This window comes from Astyanax mexicanus, chromosome 24 (genome assembly GCF_023375975.1).
Source record: "Astyanax mexicanus isolate ESR-SI-001 chromosome 24, AstMex3_surface, whole genome shotgun sequence".
Lineage (NCBI taxonomy): Eukaryota > Metazoa > Chordata > Actinopteri > Characiformes > Acestrorhamphidae > Astyanax > Astyanax mexicanus.
Window position 1 is genome coordinate 1,258,863 of NC_064431.1, and position 26,741 is coordinate 1,285,603.

Genomic DNA, 26,741 nt, shown 5'->3' on the forward strand with positions numbered 1-26,741 from the left:
TGTTTTAGGATGGTTCCGAGGATTCTCCATCAAAAAACCCACTGTAAAGGTGAACAGAACAACTTACCACCTTCTAATCTAAGAGCCTTTCTAATGAAATTGTTTTTGTGAGACCGGCCATTTGCTATCATAATGATGGAAAAAAGTATCCCTTGCGTGGCTCAAAAAGCACAAAAGGCATGTACTAATTATCTTAATAAAGGTAAGCTCTGACTTTGACGGATTGCTATTTTAACGGCGCAGTGCTTCTGCGCTTCTCAGCAGAGGAAACTGAGCTGCTGGTTGACGCTGTGAAGGAGCTCCAGCAGCTCAACAGCAATGTTATTTTATTTACTATTCTGTTTATTGTTGATGTAAAAGTTGGGTTTGTGCTGCTGTGTGTTTTTGACTGTTGTCAGGGTTTAAATTAATCAGTGGAGTACCTGTGTTTTCCACTGCCAAGGTAGCAATACGGCAAGAATTTACCTGAAAACACCTCCCTCCTAAACTCTAGAATTAGAATATTCTAATAGAATATTTTCATAAATTGATTGGTGCATTTAATTTAAAACTATTAAACTTGTGTTGCTGCATAAATATGCCCTTTTCTATGTTCTCTACCATTTAAATTACTTTTGGCACTACAGTATCCACAGTGTAGTCTACAGTACTGTGCAGTACAATGTAAAGCATTGTACTGAGCTATGTTTCAGATTTCCACAATAATACGCTTTATTTTAGTCTCCTGGAAGAGAAGCAGCATGTAAGGAGCTTTGGATCAGCCCGGCTTTTCCTTCGGTCGACTCTTTTGTGAGGCGTCGTGTTGCGTGTCACTGTTAGGATGATAATGCGGCGTGTTTTTAAAGACTGTGTCAGAGCGTGAAAGTGGCTTTGGATTTGTTTTGTGAAGCTGTGTTCTTTATTAACGAAGAGATTTTTCCTCGTGTAGTGAATGAAGTGTAGTTCAGATGTCCTGGAAGGTCTTTGGCCCAATCCCAATACAGAGATTTATCAGGTGCGCACTTAAAACTGAGGGGTCTGAGAATCACTATTAAGATGACACTGGCACAAGCGACCAATGAAAGACCCACAAATTAAGCTTAAAGTATTTTTCTTGTTAAAAGTGATGATTAGCACATCATTTTAATATGTAGTTTCAAAGTAGTTTTATTGTCAGTCCTGATGCTGTCATTCTGCCCAATCAGGACAATTGTTCTCCTAAAGACTCCATTTCCCAGCATTCTCAGCCCATGAACTACAATGACTCGGCTAAGATACCTTTCATCATCTCTTGTCTCACTTGTCTCACATTAGACTCGGCTACTGCTAGTTGGCTTTCTCTTCCTGGTGAGTCATTGTAGTTCATGAGCTGAGAATGCTGGTAAATCCCGAACATCCCTTTCAGACAGCTTCCTCTTACAGCGTCCACAGTTAATCCTGTTGGATGTGGTTGGTGCTTCTTGGTGGTATGCTGACATTACCCTGGATACCGTGGCTCTTGATGCATCACAAAGACTTGCTGTCTTGGTCACAGATGCTCCAGCAAGACGTCTGGTCTGGATCAAAATATCTGGTGTGAAAGAGGCTGAAAACCACAGTTCAGACCAAATATAAGTTAAGGCAAGGAATTATCATCCATTAAACAATAGAAAGAATGAATGAATCTACACTTACTGTATTGTTTGCACTATAAGGTGCATTTAAAACCCTTTAATTTTCCCAAAAAATCAATGTGCTCCTTATGTATGAATTCTACCAGTCAGGTATTAAGACACAGTAAAGCCACTCCACTGAAGTACAGAGTTATACAGGAGTTTCAGTGAAGTTTCTCCAGCACTAAGACTGGAGCAGCATTAGCATTAGCTGCTAATCACAGCGCTAAGCACTAGCTCTTTTGCCAGTCAGAGGTGAGTACATCGGACTGTATCCTGTGTTTTACTGTTTTAAAACAAGCTAAGTGGTACAAACTGCTAGCTAATATCACCCTGGCTTACAGGGGTTCTAATTCTAGTGCTTTTGGGTGGCATTAGCCACTAAATGCTAGCACTAATGGTTAGCAGCTAATGCTAATGCTCCAGCCTTAGTGCTGGAGAAATTTAAGAATGTTGAAGAGTTGAAGTTACTTAAATTTACATGATTAATAAATTTACTTAAAAAAAGCAAATGCAGAAAAAGTTGCAATAGTTTTTAAAGTAAATTTTACGCATCATTTTTTTTAGTGTAGTGTACAAAAGCTAAATTTGAGACATAAATTCGAGACCATTTATGAACACTAATTCTAAATACTGCCAGCATGCTGTATATAATAGAGCAGAGGACATGTCTAACCAAACCCAGTAAGAGCAAGTCTCCAGTGGTTGACATTTTCAAACAGTTTTCTTTTATGTGAGCAAAGTTCAGCCTGCAGATGATTGCCAGGCCAGCTTTCTGCTTCCGCTGACCTTTAAAAACGAATACTGGGATAATGTATGAGGAGCGTTCCTCCAAATCGCTCAGAGGAGCATTCAGCTCGACTTCACGAGACTGTCCCAAAAATCTACCGGAGAAACGCTGACGTTCTTATATTCACTATATAACAGCTTATTACTATATAACAACTCTTATTACTGAGACTTTTCACAAGGCTGGATAAACATGAATATTAATGCACTCACGTGGATATGATCCACATCATATGTATTTCTGCATTTTGCTAAATATTTAACCAAATAAACAAGAAACACAATCTATATTAATTAAAAAGGGCTTAGCAAAACAGGGTAGTAAAAGCCAGCAACCATACATTTGGCTCTCTGCTGTTACCCTGCCAGTTTTTTTTTTTAGCTAAAGCTCAAGTGCAGTTGGGTTAGGCGACAGGACAATGACCCACAGGAAACAATAAGAGAGAACTTCAGTTTCTGAATCAGTTTCCCTGATTTTGCTTTTTATAGGTTTATGTTTGAATAAAATGAACATTGTTGTTTTATTCTATAAACTACAGACAACATTTCTCCCAAATTCCAAATAAAAATATTCTCATTTAGAGCATTTATTTACAGAAAAAATGCAGATAAATGGCTGAAATAACAAAAAAAAAAAGTTTTAAGAGTTCAGAAATCAATATTTGTTGGAATAACCCTGGTGGTTTTTAATCACAGTTTTTTTTCATGCATCTTGGCATCATGTTCTCCTCCACCAGTCTTACACACTGCTTTTGGATAACTTTATGCTGCTTTACTCCTGGTGCAAAAATTCAAGCAGTTCAGTTTGGTGGTTTGATGGCTTGTGATCATCCATCTTCCTCTTGATTATAGATAGATAGATAGATAGATAGATAGATAGATAGATAGATAGATAGATAGATAGATATAGGGGGAGTACAGTATGAGAGCACAGCAAGAAATATATACTCTAAACTAAAAGATTCTAAACTGAGATTTGAAGAATATATACATAAATATATAAATACAAAAGCTATGCAAAGTGTGGAAGTAATCACCCGTAGATATGAGGTACTGCAGTAATACAGAATAAATTAAATTAAGTATAGGAGATAGCAGGTATGAGCAGAGAAATATATATTCCAACTTGGTTTTCAATTTGATAAAATAAAAGAAACTCATCATTTTTAGCTGCTCTCTTATTTTTTTTAGAGCTGTAAACCATTTTGTTACTCTTTAATCAGTATTTACTGAAAGAGTAAATAAACTTGTGATAACCTTGCAGCAGAACTTGGCCATTCCCGCTCCCAGCTGGGCACAGGTGTGCCACCCTGCATGCCACTTTACACATTCCTCCAGGTGGGAGCCCGGGGGCGTGTTGTGGGGTTCTCAGCACGTGAGTGGTCAGTGCCACGTGGCATCACTTCAAAGCTCCATGCTGGAGGTGTCCGCCGTCCCCCGCTAACGTGCCGAGTAGCCGCTTCCCCTGCCAGCCCAAAGCTAATCTGCACTAGAGGTGAGTCAGGACTGGCACTCGGCCCGTGATCAGCATGCCGAGCTCTGCGTGGTGCAGCAGGACCAGAGCTCTCCCCATTCACCTGAGAGGAGAGAGAGATGTTCATACCTGCTTCAATCAGTGGTCTTCACAACATTTCTCCCAAATTCCAAATAAAAATATTCTCATTTAGAGCATTTATTTACAGAAAATGAGAAATGACTGAAATAACAAAAAAGATGCAGAGCTTTCAGACCTCAAATAATGCAAAGAAAACAAGTTCATATTCATAAAGTTTTAGGAGTTTTTTTTTAGGAAATCAATATTTGGTGGAATAACCCTGATGGTTTTTAATCACAGTTTTTTTTTCATGCATCTTGGCATCATGTTCTCCTCCACCAGTCTTACACACTGCTTTTGGATAACTTTGTGCTGCTTTACTCCTGGTGCAAAAATTCAAGCAGTTCAGTTTGGTGGTTTGATGGCTTGTGATCATCCATCTTCCTCTTGATTATATTCCAGAGGTTTTCAATTTGGTAAAATCAAAGAAAATCATCATTTTTAAGTGGTTTCTTATTTTTTTTCTAGAGCTGTACATATTTAAGCTTTGATTTCAAAACACACGCTTCCTCTGATACATGTGAAATCAGCCACCGCTTCTTTTCAAGCTGCTGCTGATGCTGTAGCATTGCCGAGCAGCATCACAGCGCTAATGCTTGTAGAAAAGCACAGCGACTCGGTTCTGATACATCAGCTCACAGATGCCCTGTTCTGCAGACATCACCCTAGGAGTGATGAGGGGAAAGAGAGAGCGCCATCTACCCACCCGGAGGGAGCAGGGCCAATTGTGCTCCCTCTGAGCGCCGACAGCTTGCAAAGCTGCATGAGCGGGATTCGAACCTGCGACCTCCCGCTCATAGTGGCAGCAATTTAGACCGCTGGACCACTCGGTGAGCATTTTTTTTTTTCATTCTTTACAGGCATGGTAAAATCAAGAGATAAAAATGAGTTTAAATTGAACAGTACTGAAAAACGTACTGAGGAACGTACTCATCAGCATGTCTCCAGAGTGCATGTCCTTTTGCCAGTCTTTTCAGTCCCAACAGCTCGACTGTCTCTCCTTTAATTCAGACACATTGTTCACGCCGTCAACAGGCTGCATTGCTCTGATGTCAATCATTTAGACTCTTATTGTTTACTGTATTGTATAGCATCCATGCTAATCTCACAGCTGCTCATTTTTCTGGCGGCTAGGCCAGACTAGCAAATCTCTACTTGTCATTCAGCCTGGATAAGAGAGAGCGAAGGTGACATTTAGTGAAAAATAACAGAAACAGTTCATCTGTAGAGAAAATCAGCACTGGGAAGAGTTTGTAGTTTGTTTTTTCAGCAGCAGATATTAGAAAATCATTGAAAAGTTACTTTATTTCAGTTCAATACAGCTCAGAATGTGAAACATGTTCTTTATTTTTTTATTATATAGATGTATTAAACACAGAGTGATCTATTTTAAGTGTTTATTTCTTTCATTGTTGATTATTGTTGATAATTATGAAGCTTACAGCCAATGAAAACCCAAAATTCAGTGTTTTAAAAAATGTGAATATTATGTAAGACCAACTTTTGGTACTTTTTGTAAGCAGTGTGGGCAGTGTGCCAAATCCTGCTGGAAAATGAAATCCTCATCTCCATAAAAGTTGTTTTCAGCAGAGGGAAGCTGTAAGATATGAAGTGCTGTAAGATTTTGTGGGAAAACAAAACTGCACTGACTTTAGACTTGATAATAAAACACAGTGGATCAACACCAGCAGATGACAGACATGACTCTCCAAACCATCACTGATCATCAGTAAATTTTACATTTCATTTAAAGGAAATCAAGGGAGCAGAGTCTGGAGGAAGAGTGGAGAGACACACAGTCCAAACTGCTCCAGGTCTAGTGTGAAGTTTCCACCAATCAGTGATGGTTTCCATTTTAATATTAGAAATGAAGGATTTGTTTTTCTCTCTTTACTCAAATCCAGGCCGATTGTTTCTGCTGAGAGAGAGTTTCTATTCCACTATCTGCAGCCAGGCTCCATCGGCCCCATCGGCCCCGGTCCCCGGAGACAAATTCTGCCTATTAGAGCAGATCATTACTCTTTATGGCAGCGGAAACACAAGCCGCTACCACACACAGAGAGGGATCAAGTGGAGGGGTGGACGGATGGAGGGATGGAGGGGGGTTTGGAGAGGTATGGAGGAAGCCTGACAGGCTGTTACTCACAGATAACTCACCTTTTAATCAACACCAGCACGAGCAGAAGCTGCTTCTTTAAATCCCTCAGCTTTATAAAAATAGACTCTCCAAATCCTCATACTCGCAATATTTCCTAACGAGGCATTTAATCATCATACAATCTACAGTTTATACAACTACACCAAACTAAAGCTAATTTTTTTATTTTTGCACCAGGAGTAAGGCAGCATAAGGTTATCCAAAAGCAGTGTGTAAGACTGGTGGAGGAGAACATGATGCCAAGATGCATGAAATTAAAACTGTGATTAAAAACAAACCAGGGTTATTCCACCAGTCCATAAATATTGAATTTCTGAATTTCTTTGCATTATTTGAGGTCTGAAAGCTCTGCATCTTTTTTGGTATTTCAGCCATTTCTCATTTTCTGTTAATAAATGCTCTAAATGAGAATATTTTTATTTGTAATTTGGGAGAAATGTTGTCTGTAGTTTATAGAATAAAACAACAATGTTCATTTTACTCAAACATAAACCTATAAATAGCAAAATCAGAGAAGTGCTCTCTTCATTTTTTCCAGAGCTGTACATTATAGTATTACAGTATTATTAATTACGTTTCTTTTATTAATATTTATATTTTTGTTTATGTAAAAGTTAGTTTTAACTGTTTTTTGTTATATTAATGTCATCTACTTTTGAGCTTTTTAATTTCTTATCAATTAAACCAAAAAAAAAATGTATTGCTATTTTATTAATTTTTTTTAATTCATATTTTTACTTTTACCTGTTTTTATCTATTATTCACTGTTGTTCTAAAATCATTAAATGTAGTTACTATTAAAATAAAATAAGGGTTGCCCTCAATGTACTTCCGAGTTAAAATAAAGATTTATTGATTGATTGATTGATTGTTATATTTAGGTGTATATTCTGATTTAGTGTGTTTTTACAGCAAGACTTTTGCAGTACTAACCTAATGACCCAGTGAATCAATAGCCAGCTGAATAATTGATTGGTTCATTCTGAAAGCACTAAATACATCAGGATTTTAACACGCATTTAAAGCACTTAACTGAAAGTCCATTCAGAACCTTTTTTTATATACGTTTCTTTGTCTTTTTGAAACTTGAGCAAGGACAATTTTGTGAATTGTGCTCTCTCTCAGGGCTCCGGCAGCTGATGGCAAGCTGCATGGCTGGGATTCGAACCAGCAGTCTCCCGATAATAGCACTTTAGTCAACTCGAGCACTCGAAGCGCACGTTTGAGTACTTTGGACGTATTGAAAAGCTTGACTACAGAAAGGATTAAGACTTTATTATAATGTACTTTACCACACAGTAGCTCCATATTCCACATTATAATAATAATATAGTGACATATTACTTACTGCTTGTCAGTTATAGCGTAACTATAGCTTCATATCTCTCTGTACCCTCACCTTCTTAAAGTTTTGCATCTTCTGAAGCAGTTTGGTGTGTAGGATGATGAATATTGAGTGGTGATTATCTTGGTTTGATTGTTCCTCCTCCTATACGTGAGAACAAACTCTATTGTCCTCAGGAACGTCAACAGCAAGGCCTTTACAAGCCCTGTTTACGCGTTATAGAATAATTAAGCAAACAACTACTAGTTATTGTGCTTCCCACAGAATAAAGGAGAGAATAAAAGGCTGTCAGCAGCGCTCTGACACGCAGAGGCTGTTCCTCTCTCTCTCTCTTTTTTATTCCGTCTGTGTGAAGTGGGATATTCTGGTCTTACTCGGCTCAGCGTTGACCTTTTCTGCTAAATGAGCGTTCTGCTGCTTTCTGCAGAGTTTTTCCTCCCCCTGTCCCTCACTACTAAACAGTCTGAGCTCGTGTTCGCTCCGAGCGGCACCATTAGTGTCAGGTCAGTGCACTCCGCAGGCTCCAACACGGCCAACCTGCAAACCTTCTGCAAACCGGAGATGATCTGATCCAATACCAACCTGCACTGAAAAAAATGATGCATTAAAATTTACTTTAAAAAAGTTTCTGCATTTGCTTTTTTAAGTAAATTTAGTTTCAGATAAATTTTGGGTCTGTGGGACCCGTTTTCATTTTTCATCAAATGATACTAAAAAAAAGATTTTTTCTAACTCAAACTCATTGGCATTGTCTCATTTTTTGTGAAAAACATATATCAAAACACATTTTCGATAAACACACACTGTACACCTCAACCCCCCCCCCCTACACATTTATATTACATACAGTATGTTTGGCCAAGGGCTAATAAACATTGCTTCATTTGTAAATTTGAAACTAAACAAATTTTCTACTCATATCTTGAGTTTAATTCATTTTCTTTTACATTTTATTAAAAAACTAATAAAAAAAGAGTAGCACTTTTTAAAAGAAATGTAACATAAGAAAGATAAAGGGCAAATATTAACCATGTAAGCTGTTTATATTGCTTGCAATTTAGGTGAAGCGAGCATGTGTAAAGCATTTTAATGTAGAATTGCTTAATTTTGCTGAATTAAATACAAGTAACAAAGTAAACGAGTAACACAAATATGAACACCACACAAGGGTTAAGTAACTTCAACTCGGTTTCGAGGCTTAAATGTTACACAGAGTAAATATGTGAACTCAACTTCAGACAATCCTTTATTTTAGTAAACTTAAGTAAAGCTAAGCTAAGCAAACAAAACTGAAATAAAAAAGACTTTATTTTAAATCAAACAAGTGCTGGACTTTAATCTACACTAAGATTTCTCTCCTGAAAACCCTGTTTATTTGGGTGAGTAAAGTGCTGCTATTTGTTTACAGTAAGCTTAGATTCCCAAACTTCTCCAGCACTAAGGCTGGAGCATTAGCATTAGTGGCTAACCGCTCCAGCAGTGCTAGCTGGGGTTAGCAGCAGGCTACAATTCGATATACTCGCCTCTGAATGGTGAAAGAGCTAGGGCGGTTAGCGGCTAATGCTAAAACTGCTCCAGCCTTGCTGGAGAAACTTCACTGAAACTCCTCTATAGGGCTTTACTGGTAGAATTCATACATAAGGAGCACCAGATTATAAGGAGCTCTGATGATTTTTGGTACACTTAAAGGATTTTAAGTGCAGTTTATAGTGCGACATCATCAAGCTCGTCCAGACTAAGCCCTCCAGAACCTCCAGAGTTGGGTACCTCTGCTGTAGAGCGTCACTGCCGCCTCTGGCACTCCTCCAGAGCTGCCGGTACCCCAGAGTGCAGGGAAATGGGATTTCTGCAGCCGATTCTCCTCACCTAACCGAGGAGACACCCGGCACTCGGAGAGACAGATGACACTGCGGTCTCAGGACAGATCCACCGGCGCTGTCCACACCGTCTTATCTCCCTCCTCTCTCTCTCTCTTCTCTCGCCTTCCTCCCTCCCTCACTTCCACTCACTTATTTATTTATTCCTGGGGACAGATTTAGCAGCACTAGCAGCTCGTGCCGCGTGGTATTAGGCCCGGACACATACCAGAAAAAGTGGCAGCTTCCTAGAAGACCAGGGAACGAGTGAAAGAGTGACCTAAAATGTGCTGCTGCAGACGAGAGGAGAACTCCATGACTGCTCTGACTTCTTCTGCTGATTTATCGGTGCATCATTTTAGCAGTTTATTAATTTAGTTTGGTAAATATGTTAAAATGTATTTATTAAAATTAAAGAAATACTCAGAACTATTCCGTAGTAAATTATTATTTTTAATTTAAAGTTTTAGCTTAATTCATCCCATTCATAGAGGGCTCACTCACTGGCTCCCTCTAGAGTTTATAACAGAAACAGAAGAGAAAGTGGTCAGACTCTCCACAAACAGCTCTGTGATCCCATTGGCTGTATGTAGCCTCTGCTCCTGACTCCCAGTCGCCGACTGAGTCAGATATCTGAACTTGTTTTCTTTGCATTATTTGAGGTCTGAAAACCCTTTTTCTGTAAATAAATGCTCTAAACGACAGTATTTTTATTTGGAATTTGTGAAATTGTTGTCTGTAGTTTATAGAATAAAACAACAAAGTTCATTTTACTCAAACATAAACTCCCTGACTTTGTGTGATGTGGAGCTGCTCTGACTTCTTCTGCTGATTTATTGGTGCATTAGTTTAGCAGTGTATTAGTTTTAGTTTGGTAAATATGTTGAAATGTTTAGAGGATGACCAGCACAGTAAACTGTGCAGAAACAGATCTCCTGTCAAAGCTTCTGTCTCAGACTTTACTTGATGTTTAAAGTCCTTCAGTTGTTGAGACTTTTACACTACATGACTGATCGCTGACACGGGGTCACAAATTACACTATTTCTCACTGTGGAAAATCACAGACTCACCTGGCTGCTCTCCAGAAACACGTTTATCACGAGAACTCACCTGAACTGAACACACGAGATCTAGCGACGCCACGCTAGAGAATCTCTATAGAGGAGAATACGCACTTAAAGTGAGTCCAACATGAATGAGTTCATATGAAGCTGAACTGAGTAAAATCAGAGTTTATAAATCTGATCAGTTTTATACTGAAATATGTACTTATGTCTACAGAACTATCAAATCAAATATCAAATATTTCAGTACCGCAGACATCATTTTTTATCGTTTTATAATCCAGTAGCAGTAATGCTAGAGCTTTTCAGTGTAAAACCTGTTTTTGTAGATAAACTAAAATATACAGGGAAGCTTTCTTTGTTTTTTCAGTAAAATCATTATTCTACTTTCTTAAAACGTAAGCAGAAGTATTAATTCATTGACATTTAGATTCGATCTAATAAACCCAGTCAGTTCAGAATCATTCAATCATTCAGATCTCAAGGCATCCAAACGCTGTGGCTCTCGGAGCGGAAATGCTAAACGAAGCGTTGAGCGAGATTTAAGGCGGCGAGTAAATGAGGGCGCCTTAAATGAGAGCATCGCAAAGTGCCATCTATGATTCAGGAGGAGCTTCAGGTTTATGAGGAGCCGAGGCGGGAACGCCGTATCTCACCGCGCTGATGGCGTAACACAGACGCTCGAGCTTTCAGCACCGATATTTATCCTCCCGTTCTATTGGCTGTCTTCATCCGCAGGCTCTTCTTCATCAATTGATTGCGAGCTGTTATCTGCAGAGACTCAGACTCAGGAGAACGTCCTGTTCAGAGCGGTACAGTCGCTGCACTGTGAGCATATGGTTATCGGATTTTTTGCACTAAAAGGTGCGCTTAAAATCATTCAATCATTACATTTTCCTAAAAATCAACAGTGCGTCTTATAATCTGGTGCTCCTTATGAAGAGCTGTAAAGCAACTCTGCTGAAGTACAGCTTTATAAGGGTGAGTTTTCAGTAAAGTTTCTCCAGCACTAAGGCTGGAGCAGCATTAGCATTAGCGAGTATATTAGACTGCAGTCTGTGCGTTCACCATGTTAAAACAAGCTACTAACTGGGGGCTAACTGCTAGATGATGCACTCAGTACTCAGGCTTCCTTAGTCTAGTGCTAATTGCTGTCGGTTGGCATGCTAATCGCAGCTAGCGCTGCTGCTAACCTCGCTAAAATATTGGAATTCTAAGCTTACTGTAAATAAACGACTTTAGCGTTCCTTTAAATCATTGCAAATGATTACAATGTATTTAAAATGTATTTATAAAACAATAGTCAGCGCTCAATTACAGGTATTTTGAGCAATTTTCACTTGCTTTCACCTGGAAAAAATAATAATAATAATAAATAAGTAACTAATGGGTTTGAAGGAAGTCGCTAAATCTATTTAGCAACATCGATTTAGCAACAGTTTCTAAGTAACCCTGTTGTGGGGAGGGGAATCAAAGTGCACATTATGGTGCAGTGCATGCTGGGGGTTGTAGTGCAACAGAAAACTATGACACTAATTTAATATCAATAGAATTCAGAATAAGAAATTTTGAGCTCTGAACTGGATTGTGCACCTTGTATTTGACATGTGGATTTGGTTACGCTAAATTGATTTTGTGTGTATGTGTGGGTTTTATATGACTTTGCTCATTCTGGATCAGTGCCTTCATGCAATGCCTGGTGCAGTCCTCCAGGTGGACGGTGGTTTCCGGTTAAGAGTATGTTGTGTGCAGTTGTGCAGTCGGCTGGAGTTTGAGTTGTTTTGTGTGTTGTTTGAGAGAAGAATGTTGATTGTAAAGCTTTGTTGTTTGTCTAGAAATGCGCTGTATAAGAGTAACTTCATGGATTCAAGTCTTTTTTAGAATAATTTCTCACACTGATTTTCTCGTAATTGGTTAATTTTATCTCAGGGAAGTCTGGGAATCTTGCCATCACTGTTAGAAAAGTGTAGTATCAATTCTAACACTCACTCTGAATACGTCTGAACATGTGATTTGTGAAACTGTGTTGCATAATAACGGTTCTGATGCCTCGTTTTTGGGGCATTAAAAATAACACACTGACCTGATTTCTGATTTATACTCAACTGTAATTAGTAAAAGCGAAAGATGCCAGAATAAAAGCCAAAATTAGTTTTAGTTTTAAATCAGTGGTGTGCATTATTTTAAAGAAAGTAATGTAATAGAAATAAAAAATTTAATAACTTATTAATATGTGACTATATAAAGTATATAGACTATGTAAATGGCTTGCAAAAGTATTCATACCCCCTTTTTTTTACTCCTTTTTACCACTTTTTCACATTTTAGATAAGACAAGACAAGATGAGATGTGAAACGAAAATGGTATATATATATATATTTATTTATTTATTTTTTTATTTTTTTTATTTTTTTTAATCAAATACAAATCTGAAAAGTGTGATGTGCAAAATTATTCAGCCCCCCTATATCAATACTTAGTATATCAGAAAAGGTGTTTAGATTGTTGAAATGTTTGTTTAGAGTCAGTTTAAATAATTGTGCAATGCCAATTTATTGTGATAGTATCAGGTAAAAAAAATTGTAATCTATTTATAATTTATAAATCACTCTAATTACAGGGCCTGGTGATGCATTAGTAAGTTGTATTTAGTGATATAAACACGCCTTGGCTCCTGTAGAGTTCATATGGTAGTTATTTTATGGCAGTTGTTTATTGTACTGAAGACGTTTGAAGTTGTAATAAAGGAAATGTCCTTCAGTAAAAGAGTAAAAGATGCTGCAGGTCTTGTTTGATATGGAGACGAGGTTTTCTCTGAGAAAGGAAAAATGACATTCATGTTTCAGGATTCGTATTAAACATGATGGATGTGTCGAGCGTCGCTAAAGGTCAGTGAAAGTAGTTACTGAAATGTCAGGGAAGATTTTGTTGGTGACGGTTTATAATCTGCGTTTTTACAGGAACTTTGGAGGAAAAGAACTGTAGTGTTTTTATTATTATTTAATTCACACAGAACATAGAAAATGATATACAATATGAACGGCACCCCTGACTTGCTTTAGACTGCTTTAAAGAAAAGCAGTTATACTAGATAGATAGATAGATAGATAGATAGATAGATAGATAGATAGATAGATAGATAGATAGATAGATAGATAGATAGAACTTTATTGATCCCTTTGGGAGGTTCCCTCAGGGAAATTAGGGATATACTATACAAGAATGAGTATTAAATGCTCCTGAGCTCCTCCCACAGTTTGTACAGTTTGTGCTTTGAGTCTCTGCTGATGGATGCGCTTTTCACACACGCATTTCTGGACAAGCTGAGAGACACAGAACTGTTACTGAAAGTGATACAAGCATGTGATTTGTTTCTGTAGAGTAATGTTAAAGAATATCACTGAAATATGACTCATTTATGCTGCTCTATGACTCTCTTATACTCCAGGTCTCGTGGTGTAGCTGTAATAAGCTGTAATATTAATGTTTTTATTTAATAAAGCAGAAAGATAACTCTCTCATCTCTTCTGTTTTACAGGGGATTTTTCCAGCCAGCTACGTTTACCTGAGGAAGGCCGTGGTCACCAACAGAGGGTGAGTGCAGTTCTGCATTTCTACCAAATTATCTGAAGCTCAGTGACAAAGACATAGGGATACCAAAATACAGTCATTATAGGATTAGCGCTTTAATAATTTAACTTAAATTTATCTTTTATTTATTGGTTAAAATGCAGGTTTTTGTTAGGAGTGTTCACACGCTTATTTTCAGCTTGTTTAAGATTTACCAGCTTCAGCCTCTGTATTCAGGCATAAGAGGCATGAATTCTACATAGTAGGAAAGAAGCACAGACTGTACGACTAGACGATACAATTAAAAACTTATTTCTTTATATGTTAATATTATATACAGCTCTGGAAAACAGAAGAGAGCACTTAAAAATGATGAGTTTCTTTGATTTTAACAAATTAAAAACCTCTGGAATATAATCAAGAGGAAGATGGATGATCACAAACCATCAAACCACCAAACTGAACTGCTTGAGATTTTGCACCAGGAGTAAAGCAGCATAAAGTTATCCAAAAGCAGTGTGTAAGACTGGTGGAGGAAGAGAACATGATGCCAAGATGCATGGGAACCATGATTATTGATTTCTGAACTCTTAAAACTTTATGAATATGAACTTGTTTTCTTTGCATTATTTGAGGTCTGAAAGCTCTGCATCTTTTTTTTTGTTATTTCAGCCATTTCTCATTTTCTGTAAATAAATGCTCTAAATGAGAATATTTTTATTTGTAATTTGGGAGAAATGTTGTCTGTAGTTTATAGAATAAAACAACAATGTTCATTTTACTCAAACATAAACCTATAAATAGCAAAATCAGAGAAACTGATTCAGAAACTGCAGTGGTCTTCTCATTTTTCCAGAGCTATCTATCCAAATTAGGTCACGGAAATATATTGTAGATCCTATTTTATTTATTTTAGTATATTAATTATGCTCTAATGTTTGAAAATAATTCATGTTTATGAATTGCTTTATTACAAAGATTTCAATCAGATGAAATTTGTGTTGATGAATATCTTTAATAGTGTTTAATTGTTGGAATAAGTGCTTTTTTATTAAGCAAATCTTCAGTATAAGTGTGAATGCTTTGAAGCACACACACACACACACACACTAAACACTTAATTTGTGTGATTCAATGGAACATTGATTGAAATGTATTTGATTAAACAGTAAGTGTGTTCTCTCTTCTGGCTCTGCGGGAGAAATAAAGTCATTTTATTATTTAAAGTTATTTTATATTTGTTTAAAAAGTGATCGACTGGCATTTATTACATTCATTATCACAATTTATAGTCACTACTTTAGAAATTATGACCATATTATAGTGCAAAATATGTTAAGACACACCCCTGGCATTAGGCCTGGCACCCGTCCTGTTATTTGTGTTTGAACAAGACATTGGGATAGACTGTGCATACTGAAGAGGCACTGTGTGTGTGTGTGTGTGTGTGTGTGGGGGTGTATGTGTGTGTGTGTGTAAAGAAAAGAGGAAAACTCCAGGTTGGAACTCCCACAGGGAGAACATTTCCAGGAACGTATGAGTCAGTGTTTACTGTGTGTTTAAGCTCCTCATGTTTTCCCCTTTCTTACAGATATATACCTGTGATGCACACACACACACACAGACACACACACACACACACACACACACACCGTAAGATGAGTAAGGACATGTAAAGAAAATCTAAAAGACATGTTTATCCTTAATAGTGTTAAAGACAGTGATATTAAAGCATGGATACTGCTGAACATGTTCCAGTCTGGTTGTATTCTACTGTGAGTAACTAGTGGGAGCACCCCCTTAAGGAGGATTCTGATAACAGTGTTTTTGTTGTATTGTCCTGCTTTTTAAAGTTGCGCTCACACAGTTTGTCGTTGCATCCGTTCGTAACCAGTCGGCATTATTTGCATGGTTTACCTGTCTTGTTGCATTGCTGGAGCTGGTGACATCATTACCCAGAAACAAAAACACACATTTTTACTCATATAATAATACACACAAACAAACACATTTACACTACATGCATATTACATCCTGAATTGACAGTTAATTCAGTCTTTGTAGCTTTGTAACTTGTTGTTTGCTAAGTCGTGTCGAGTTGCAGACACTTGTCTATTTATCTAGCAGGTTTAATATCTGATCCAGTCGGCGACTGGGAGTCGAGAGCAGCAGCTACCTACAGCCAATGGAATCATGTAGAAAGAGAGAGAGAGAACCACGAGTCCAAAACACATCTCTTGCTTATTCTTATTTTTCTCAGATTTTCCTAAATGATCAATGCAAGTGGCAGTCAGTAAAATTTCAAGTCATGGCCTGTTAAGTATAAATACAATTTTATTTAAATAAACTCTCAATCATAATAATTAAAAATGTCCTTTTAAATAAAAAAACTCAAAATGCACTGTTCCACATTATTAAGCCAGCCACAGGTTTCAAGCAATATGGGAAAGATAAAGGATCTCTCGCCTTGGACAATGTATAAAAACATAAAAGGATTTTTCATTAAATATGTGTGAAAATCACTTAAAATCACTTAATATCGCATAATAATTTGGAACACAGTGTATTCCAGATTTTGTTGAATGTCAGGAATGTGTAGGTGTACAGTTGTTTCTGATAAAGTGCCCGATAAGCAGGGCTGTCGTTTCAGAAACAATGTTTTCTGATTTCTTTTGAGGGAAAGTCAGACACGTTCTTCCTCCCCTGAAGCCTAATTACCTCTCGCTTCTGCAGATGCAACTTTACAAAACTTGTGCAGATGAATCGTCCCTGATAACAGCAATCAATCTGCATAGCGCAATCTGCTGAAGGACAAAAGAAGGACGCTACAGGGTTGATGGGAAGAGGAGCAGAGGAGAGATAAATGGAAAAGCAGAATGAAAGAGACAGCGGAGAGATGGGCTGGAAGAGAAGGAGGTGTAGAGGAGAGCAGACGGAAATGATCGCTGTGTTTTTGGGAATGTTTGTTAAATATCGATGGGCGGTTATATGACATGCATAATACCTTATAATGACTGTAATAAGCCTGTATAATAACTCATAAGTACTTACAGCGATATTCATAGCACATTATAAACTACAAGTGTAAGAGTTTATAATGAAAGGGCTTATAATGCCTTATAATATCTGTTCATAAGAACATTGTACAATGTAGGCTTTGTTGGAGATGGTATATGTTGGTATAATAAAGTGTGTAACACATTATTAAGCCTTATATACAGTCATTACTGAGTTAAGTGCAGTGTGTTTTAAAATGCGTACAGTAAGGCATAATGTGGTGTAAGATAGCAATGAGCATCACAACCAGCCTTGTACAGGGTTTACAGTAGTCTCCATAATCTCTGATGTATTTTTGTGTGTGTGTGTGTGTGTGTATTACAGGCAGTATGAGACGGTGGTTCCCCTGGAAGACTCTGTTGTGACGGAGGTCACCTCCACCCTGCAGGAGTGGGCGGTGCTCTGGAAGCAGCTGTATGTGGTGAGTATTAGCCGTTTTTTGGCTGTTTATCCTGCGTCTTGGCTCAGGTACGGCACAGTTGCAGCTGGCTGCGGGATTAGCTCGCCGCTGCGTTGTTGCGGGACTGAATGGGAGCTTGTTTGAGGCTATAATAGGAATTTATCTCGGGTGTCGGCTTTAGTTCGGTTTCGGAAGCTGCTTTCAGATCTGCAGGTTGGAATCGCGTCAACTTTTCACAGAAAGAATTGCGATTGAGATTTCCCTGGTTTAATCAGGTAATATATTGTTAAATAAGGCTCTGACATAATAATATCATATATGAAAGACCCTAAAAAAGGAGAGTAAGAGTGAGTCGGTGGCTATGGTAAAGTTGTGTTGAATAGATTTCCCTGGTAAAAAGAAAGAATACCTAAGAGAACTAAAAGTATGATACTAAAAGTATTTTTTTTTTCATGTAATTAATAAAAAAACACAAATTAAAAAGAATTTTTTTTAAATAGTTTTTTTTCATGAAATATACTTACAGTATATTAGGGCTGTCAATGCTAAAGCGTTAACGCATGTGATTATTTTTTTTAAATCAGAAACGCAATTTTTTATTCTTTTACACAGTTAATTTTAGCCACCAAGTACGACCCCTACTTTTGCCGTAATCTTTCCCCGTCCCTGCCCAACGCACTAAAACTTAACATCATTTACATAATACCTAAATCTGAATTTTAAACCATTTTTAAAAATATACCTGAATGCACTTTTTCTAGTATATGTCTGTTATATGACTGTAGAGTACTCAGACACATGCAGATACCAGTAAGATACTTTTTTAAAAGAGGTATCATACAAAGAGTAGTCAGAACAAGCAGGGTGAACAGGGTGAACAACACCAGTGAACAGCAGCAAGAGGGAGCAAACATACCATAAACGAGAGACAGGTCAAGGGTCATACACCGGCAAGGATATATCAGAGGGCAAACAAGAAAACAAGGTTGTGAATAACAGAAATAAACCTGGCAAACCAACAGTACTCATTAATAATGTGTGTGTGTGTGTGTGTTTACTGAAGGTTTATATATGTATATGGGTGTACACAGGTGTAATCAATATTCTGGTGATTGACTTCCTGGAGGTGCCATGTGCAGTGACATGTGATCGTGAGAAAGAGTGATGTCAGTGTGTGGTGCTTTCTGGGTATCGTAGTCCAGAGACTATGAGGACATTGTGACATTATAAATGTTTAGCTGGAAGAACCAGCAGTTCAGTTTTGGATAGATTTAGTGTAGTTTACAGTAAAATTGGATTATTTAATTTAGTACAGTAATGCTGTAGAAATGTAAGATAAAAATGCGTTACAGTGTTGGGTAGGTTCTACTGAGGAACCTTGGAACCTTAGAAGAACCTTATAAGCTAACCGTCGTGCTAAAGTCTGCTGAAATGATTTGTGTAATTATTATAGAGGGGCGCGAGAGCGTTTCAGGCTTTGTTGGAGATGTGAAAGCCGTGCTCTGCTCACAATAGGAGGAGTATGAGCTCTGACAGAACGCTTTATACAGGCCTCCGCTGAGGATTATTACGCATTAGTGTAAGTGATGACAATGACAATGACTCTCTCTCTCTCTTTCTCTCTCTCTCTCTCTCTTTCTCTCTGTGAGGGCCCTATTTTGCTGATCTATAGCGCATCAGTCAATTGCAGCTCATGAAGCTGAATTTAGATTGTGTCGGTGTGTTTTTGGTATCGTGAGAGCGCAATAATAATAATAAAATACACCTTGCGCCACTTGAAACGCGCAAAAGACATGAATTTGATCTCTTAATTAATCGTGGGTGTGGTTAATTTTGGGCGTAATGTGAAATAAACCAATCAGAGTGTCAGTTGTCATTCACTTTAAGAGTCAGTTGAGCTCTGACTTTGGCGCGTTCATATCTTAACAGACTACCTCTCAGCAGAGATGCACTACAGGAATGGACTCTGATGATTGGCTGTTGTCAGGGTTTTAATCAGTCAGTGGAGCTCCTGTGTTTCTCACCGTCAAACTATATAGCAACACATGAGAAACCCTGAAAAAAGTTGAGATCAAGTGGATGTTTAAGGTGAAGTTGTGTTATGATTTTTAAGGCATTTCCAACCTAATTAGTTAATGTTAATAAACTTATTGTAACCTATTTATAAACCCTTTATAAAGGTGGTCTTATTTTAAAGTGGTACCTGAACACAGCTCACTTCTAGAACACCACGCTCATCAGTGTAGATATATATTCCTAAACTCTGACGCTATTTTAACAGTACAGGGGCAAGTCGTTAAAATAGACTGTTGATGAGGTGTAAGATAGCAATGAGCAGCATTACGCACCTTACACAAGTTGTAAAATAGAGCCCTGAGTCTCTGAGTCTCTCTCAGAGAGAGAGTGTGCTGCTCTCGCGTGATGTAACCGGCTCTGTGTGGAGGTGTAAGAGAGAGAGCGAGAGAGCGCTCTGATTTATTGGGCTGTATTTCGGACGCTCTGGCTCACAGTATTGACTCGGTTACTCTGAATGAAGTGAGTCAGCAGATCTCAGATTCAGGAGTCAGTGCAGCAGTGCTGACTGTGTTTACAGCTGTTTATTACATGAACACTTCTCCTTCAATCTAATCACAGTTCGTACTCTATATAATGTGTGTATAAAAGAAATAGTCTCATTAATCCCAATAGAATTTGGTCATTAATATAAATAAAAAATAAAATACATCACAACGGCTCTCAAATAAAGTATCATAAATATCATAAATATTATACACTTTACATTATACAAACACTAATGTACAGAGAGCACTTAAAACTGAAGTGCTTCAAATAAAGAAGTAAAGCAGCATAAAGTTATCCAAAAGCAGTGTGTAAGACTGGTGGAGGAGAACAGTGATTAAAAACCATCCGGGTTATTCCACCAAATGTTGATTTCTGAACTCTTTTTTGTTATTTCAGCCGTTTCTCATTTTCTGTAAATAAATGCTCTAAATGAGAATATTTTTATTTGGAATTTGGAGAAATGTTGTCTGTAGTTTATAGAATAAAACAACAATGTTCATTTTACTCAAACATAAACCTATAAATAGCAAAATCAGAGAAACTGATTCAGGTGTAACTCACTAATTATTATTATTATTATTATTACTTATATATGTTTTTTTTTTTATTAGAGAATAAATAGATTAAAGCATAAAATATATCACCATATTATCAACATGCAAATGATGAGATGCTTCCAGACGACGCTATTAATAACAGCCCTGCTTTTGACATTGATAAGTAATAGTTTTGTCTTTTGTGTTTTAATAAAAGTCCCCTGCAGTGTCGGGTTCAGAGATGCCTGATTCATGCCCAGCTGTGCCCACGCTGCCGCTCATGCCAGCTGTGCTCTGTTGGTTTTGGGTTTTGGGGAAGACTGACAGGTTTCCAGATTGGTGCTTTTGTAATACAGGAGTCAGGGAACTGTTACAACACAACTTACTGTTGGCTTACATCCATTTTTAATAGAGTGCGTTGGGTTGGAATGATGTGTTTATTTTTTTAAACAACAGATTCAACATAATTAATAAATTACACAGCAGTGTTTACACCATATGATTTAGGACATGTATCTTTTATCAGTCTTGACTGTTCAGGCTTAATGGTAATCTTAAACCTTTTTAAACAAAACAGGATCTATATATTAAATATTTAATATATTAAATAATTGCAAAGACAAAAACAAAACAACTGCATACTCTATATGGAAACGATTTTAGGTGTCTGACTGCCTGTGGGAGGAAACTGTTCATGAACCTTAGCTCAAAGGACTTGAATTTACTCAAGTGTTTGAGAAGGTTTCCGAATGATAGCAAGGATAAAAAAGATTTATATTAAAAGTAATTGTAATAAATGATAAATACACTACTAGTACTAAAGTATTACATTCAAGAAACACACCACTAAGATTTAGAAAATTTATCAAAGAGCTAGCAGTGCATGAATGGGGGATTTGGGGGATTCAGGGCCCTCTCTGGTGAGAATGGGTAAATGCACCGAGCATGCGGAAGAATCATTTTAAACTGCGAATCCAGGTTATGTTCACCCAGTCAGAGAGGAAGAGAGAGAGAGAGAAAGTGAGAAAGAGGGAGAGAGAGAGAGAGAGAGAGAGAGGGCTCAGTCAGAATCTTCACTCCTTCGTTTCTTTGGTTTTACTATGAGTAAATGAGCTACTGAGCTCTGAGTTTCCTCTTCTGAAGTCTCCAAGGCTCCACCAGCCGCTCACGTTCAGTAAAACTGAGCCGGATCCTGTTTTAGAGGCTGTAAGTGTGACGTAAGTACGTAAAGACGCGTTTTAGAATGAATATATTAGTCTTAGCAGGGATGGTGGTTCCATCACACTGGTACCATTAAAGACTATATTTTATTCATATTCTTCTCCACCTAGAAATGCTTCAGTTTAGAAACTAAATAATACGGACTGTCACTTTAAATTGGATAAAAAAATCTAATCTAATCTATTGTAATCTAATCTAAGGAAGTATATAAGCTTACTCACTTAATTGCAAACAGGTAATTACAAGGTAATGTCAGTAATTACAGTAATGTAAGTAATTTTTTACAGTTATTATTTTATTGCATCCTGATTGCGTAATGCCGTTACAGGCAATCCAGTTAATACCCAACTCTGTCCATATTGGACTGTAACCAAATCTCAGCAGCATCATGTTCAGTACAGGAGAACAGGCTTATGTCCCACTGAGGAGAACCTGTGAGGTGAGGTTCTGGCAGCACTGTGAGCGGTAATTGGGATTCCTCTCCTGAGTGAGACTCCTGTCACTGTGGGAAGTGAGAGAAAATACACAGTACAAGTAAAAACATAGCAGAGCACAGAGTAAAAACTTTATTATAGCAGAGGAGAGTGAGAAACTAGTCTATATATCTATGTATATAATGTGTGTAGTTTAATAATTTTATTTCTTTTTTTTTTTTCATTTTCTCGCCAAATTACATACCCAATTACCCATCCCACTCGTTAGGACTCCCCCCTATCACTAGTCTAGACTAGACTAGACTATCACTATCACCGCCTCTTTTTGAACTCTTGTTGCCGAGTAGCATCACAGCGCTAACTCTCGGAGGAAAGCGCAGCGACTCACACCCTAGGAGTGATAAGGGGAAAGAAAGAGCACCATCTACTGTAGCCACCCAGAGAGAGCAAGGCCAACTGTGCTCTTACGGGGCTCCGGCATCTGATGGCAAGCTGCATGAACAGGATTCTAACTGGAATAATTAAAAAAAATAACCGTAAGGGACAACCTGGATGTGTTCTTTTTTTTACTGCATTGCCAATCTATCAGGATCGGGACTCGGTATCGGCAGATACTCAAAATGTAATGACTCAGACTCTGGAGCAAAACAATATGATCTGAGCGTCCCTCAGACACCTAGAGAGAGAGAGACAGAGAGAGTGAGAGAGAGAGAGAGAATGAGAGTACCAAAGTACCAAAGTACATCTGCGTTACACATCTGCATTAAATTCAAGGTTGATTTATCCTCCCCTCCTCTTCCCCCAAAGCCCAATTAGAAGCTGCTTTCATGCTGCAGACGAGAGCAGAATGCGTAATCACAGAATAATGAGGGAAAGAGAGAGAGAGAGAGAGAGAGAGAGAGAGAGAGAGAGAGAGCGTTTTGAGCCACAGAGAGATGATGAGAGTGGAAGTGAAAAGTTGTCACGGGAGCTTACTTCCATGTCAGTGGCCTGCAGCCCAAGTGGCACTCGGGTGCTGAGCGAGAGAAAGAGAGAGAGAGAGAGAGAGAGAGAGAGAGAGAGAGAGAGAGAAAGAAATGTGTAAGAGAAAGTAAGAGAGAGATAGTGAGTGTGTGTATGAGAGCAAGAGAGAAATAGAAGATATAAGCTGTATATAATACACTCTGTTTAGGCTGTAAAATAAGTTATATTTTTATATAGTTATATATCAGGAGCTATAATACAGTACACTGTAATAACTGTGCTAATGTGACATAAAAAGACTTGAGGTAGAGTGAGGGAAAGCAAGGTGGAGTAAGGTAGGTCAAGACAAACTGAGTGGAGTAAGGCAGAATGAAGTAAAGTAGGGTAAAGTGAGGCATAGTGAAGTAAAGGAAGGTAGAGTGAGGCAGAGCCAGGCTGAATGATGTAGAGTGTGGCAGATGTAGGTATTGTGAATGAGGAAGTGAGATAGAGGTAGAGCAAGGTGGAGTGAGTTAGAGTAAGGCAGAGTGAAGTAATGTGAGGTGGAGTGAGGTAGAACGAGGCACAGCGAAGTGAAAGTAAGGCAGAGTGAAGTAAAGTGAGATAAAGCAAGGTGGAGTGAGGTAAAGTGAGGTTGTACAAATAAGAACGATGGTAGAGTGAGGTTGTATAAATTAGAATGACGGTAAAGTGACTTAGAGGCAGAGCGAAGTAAAGTAAAGTGAGGTAGTGTGAGGCAGAGCTAAGTAAAGTGAGGTAAAGCGAAGTGGAATGAGGTAAAGTGTGGTTGTATAAATAACAATGATGGTAGAATGAGGTAGAGTAAGAAAGAGAGAGGCAGAAAAAGGTAGAGTAAGATGAGGTGAAGTTTGAGGTAAAGTAAGGTAGAGGTCCACAGTAAATAATCACACCAAACTACTTCTAATACTGGAACAAATGTGTGCAGCCAAAACATGTGCTGGAAAACCTTACATAAACATTAAATTCCCAGCATGATGTTACTCAGATACTGAGTTTATCTTGTGATCATCATGTTCCTCAGAGCAATCATCATGTATCTGGTCCTCTACCTGTGAGACGAGGACATTCTTCACAACAGCATTGCAGTGAATAACGCTGGAGGTGCAGGACGACTGGCGAGGGCTCGGCCCGTCTGCTTAGTGTTTAACGACCTTCAGAAGGGCGAGAGTCTTCATCTCCATCATTTCCTCCCACTTCCTGTAAAAGCTTCCAGCACAAACCGGCCCTGACACCGGTCATATTCCTCCTCACGGGTCATGACTGAGCGTGACGTCTGCTGTCGCTGCTAGTATACAGTATTGGTCTTTGTCTGTGAGCTGTAAGTCTGGACGTCATGAGATAATGGACTGGTTTACTCTTGGTTTGCTCATCTGATGCTTTGTGACCTCTTTAAATATGAGTAAATATGAGTATATGGGAGGATATTAATATACAGCTCTGGAAAAAAATGTTTATTTGATTTTACCAAATTAAAAACCTCTGGAATATAATCAAGAGGAAGATGGATGATCACAAACCATCAAACCACCAAACTGAACTGCTTGAATGAATTTTTGCACCAGGAGTAAAGCAGCATAAAGTTATCCAAAAGCAGTGTGTAAGACTGGTGGAGGAGAACATGATGCCAAGATGCATGAAAAAAAAAACTGTGATTAAAAACCATCAGGGTTATTCCACCAAATATTGATTTCTGAACTCTTAAAACTTTATGAATATGATTTCTTTTTGTTTTCTTTGCATTATTTGAGCTTTTTGTCATTTTCTGTAAATAAATGCTCTAAATGACAATATTTATATTTGGTATTTAGGAGAAATGTTGTCTGTAGTTTATAGAATAAAACAACAATGTTCATTTTACTCAAACATAAACCTATAAATAGCTAAATCAGAGAAACTTAATTTTTTTTCACAGAGCTGTATTTATACAATATATTACTGAATCCATCTGGATCAGAATTACTTGGTAGGATTATCAGATGCTCGTTGCTATCTTACACCCCGTCAATAGTCTGTTTTCACACACTGGTCAATTGTTTTATTTCATATTAGGCCCAATCCCTTAATTAGGATTAATTAAGAGAATTAATTCATGCCTTTTGTGCGTTTTGAGACATGCAAGACTTTTTATTTTGCGTTCTCACGATACCAAAAACACACGATACGCTCACGATAAATCCAGGTGCACCGTGCACAATTGACCGATGCACTATAGAGCACTAAAACAAGACTCTAAGAGATTAGGCCTGACAGTACGAGTCCGTAGTGAACATGTTTAAAGTACATTTTTAATAAATCAGTAATCTGGATCTTTTCCATACGATTCCCATACTTTATAGATAGATAGATAGATAGATAGATAGATAGATAGATAGATAGATAGATAGATAGATAGATAGATGGTGCTGTTTGGTGGTGCGAGGCTTATGGTTGGTGACAGTAGTGAGTTGGGAAAGGTGTGATTAGTGAAGCCGGAGCTGAAACTGAGTGTCAGGTTGTTGTTTGTACCACCGACATTTACACACACTGATGAGCACTGATGTCGCAACCTCTGCCTGCCCTCATCACCTTGTTTACAAGAGAGGTGTGTGTTTGTGTGTACGAGTGTGTGTAGGAGTGTGTGTGAGTGTGAAAATCCGCCAGGGAGCATTTCAATCACAGTGAACCTTTCCCGAGTAGAGAGGTCAACTGTCTTCAGACGGGGTTTTAACAGGATGCCAGCAGAGCTGTCGCTTCTGATTTGAGAAAAGATGACTATGGAAATATGGTGAACCACAGGGCTGTTCAAATAAAAATCATGAAATAAACTCAGAAACAAACATTCCTACAAGCTTAGAAATGCCTAAGAAATCAAGAAAATAAAGGAAAAGCTGTGTTCTGTTCATAATTGAAAAATAAGTAAGATTTAAAGGTTTTCTTTGGAGTCAAGGTTATTTTAACTCACCCAACAAACATGGAAAATAAAACACACAAGGTATTTTTCATCTTAAAACAAAAGCAGTTATTGATATATCTCCAGAGTTTTGCAAGTTTTCATTTAAAGAGATGATTTTGGTAACACTTTACAATAAAGGTCATAAATAACAGTACTTATGACAGTAATAAGCATGTAATAATAATAATAATAATAATAATATTATATATGATATATAAATAATAATCATTTTTAAATAAACCGTGAATAAAATATAAAAATAGATAAAATAAATAAAATAATAATAAAACTTGATTCAATTGATAAGAAATTAGGAGCAAAAGAAGATATGATTAATACAACAAAAAAACTGTAAAAATTAAGCTAAAACTAACTTTTACATAACTTTTACATAAGTTCCGCCAGCATTGTTCTTAAGAGAGAAAGTGCTTTACCTTCTGTTTGCTGAATGTAATCAAATCCTCACAGCAATGTTCTATTGAAGATGAGTAAAAGCTGTTAATACAGAAAAAATGGCCTCCAAACTAATTAAAAGTAATTACATTTTGATTTTATTTATTGAAACAAAATAGAGTGGTGTGAAAACGTGTTTGGCACCAAATATAT

At 37.7% G+C, this 26,741-nt stretch overlaps 1 protein-coding gene across 8 annotated transcripts in view; it reads left to right on the forward strand.

The window, feature by feature from the left end:
* Positions 1-26,741, forward strand: part of dock3 (dedicator of cytokinesis 3) — a 204,581-nt gene that overhangs the window by 55,629 nt on the left and 122,211 nt on the right. For all 8 annotated transcript variants that reach the window (XM_049471870.1, XM_022682201.2, XM_022682202.2 and 5 more), the window contains exons 3-5: positions 9-49; positions 13,978-14,033; positions 17,391-17,487. In XM_049471870.1, the coding sequence (XP_049327827.1) occupies positions 9-49; positions 13,978-14,033; positions 17,391-17,487 (194 nt within the window). The remainder of the gene's footprint in view (positions 1-8; positions 50-13,977; positions 14,034-17,390; positions 17,488-26,741) is intronic.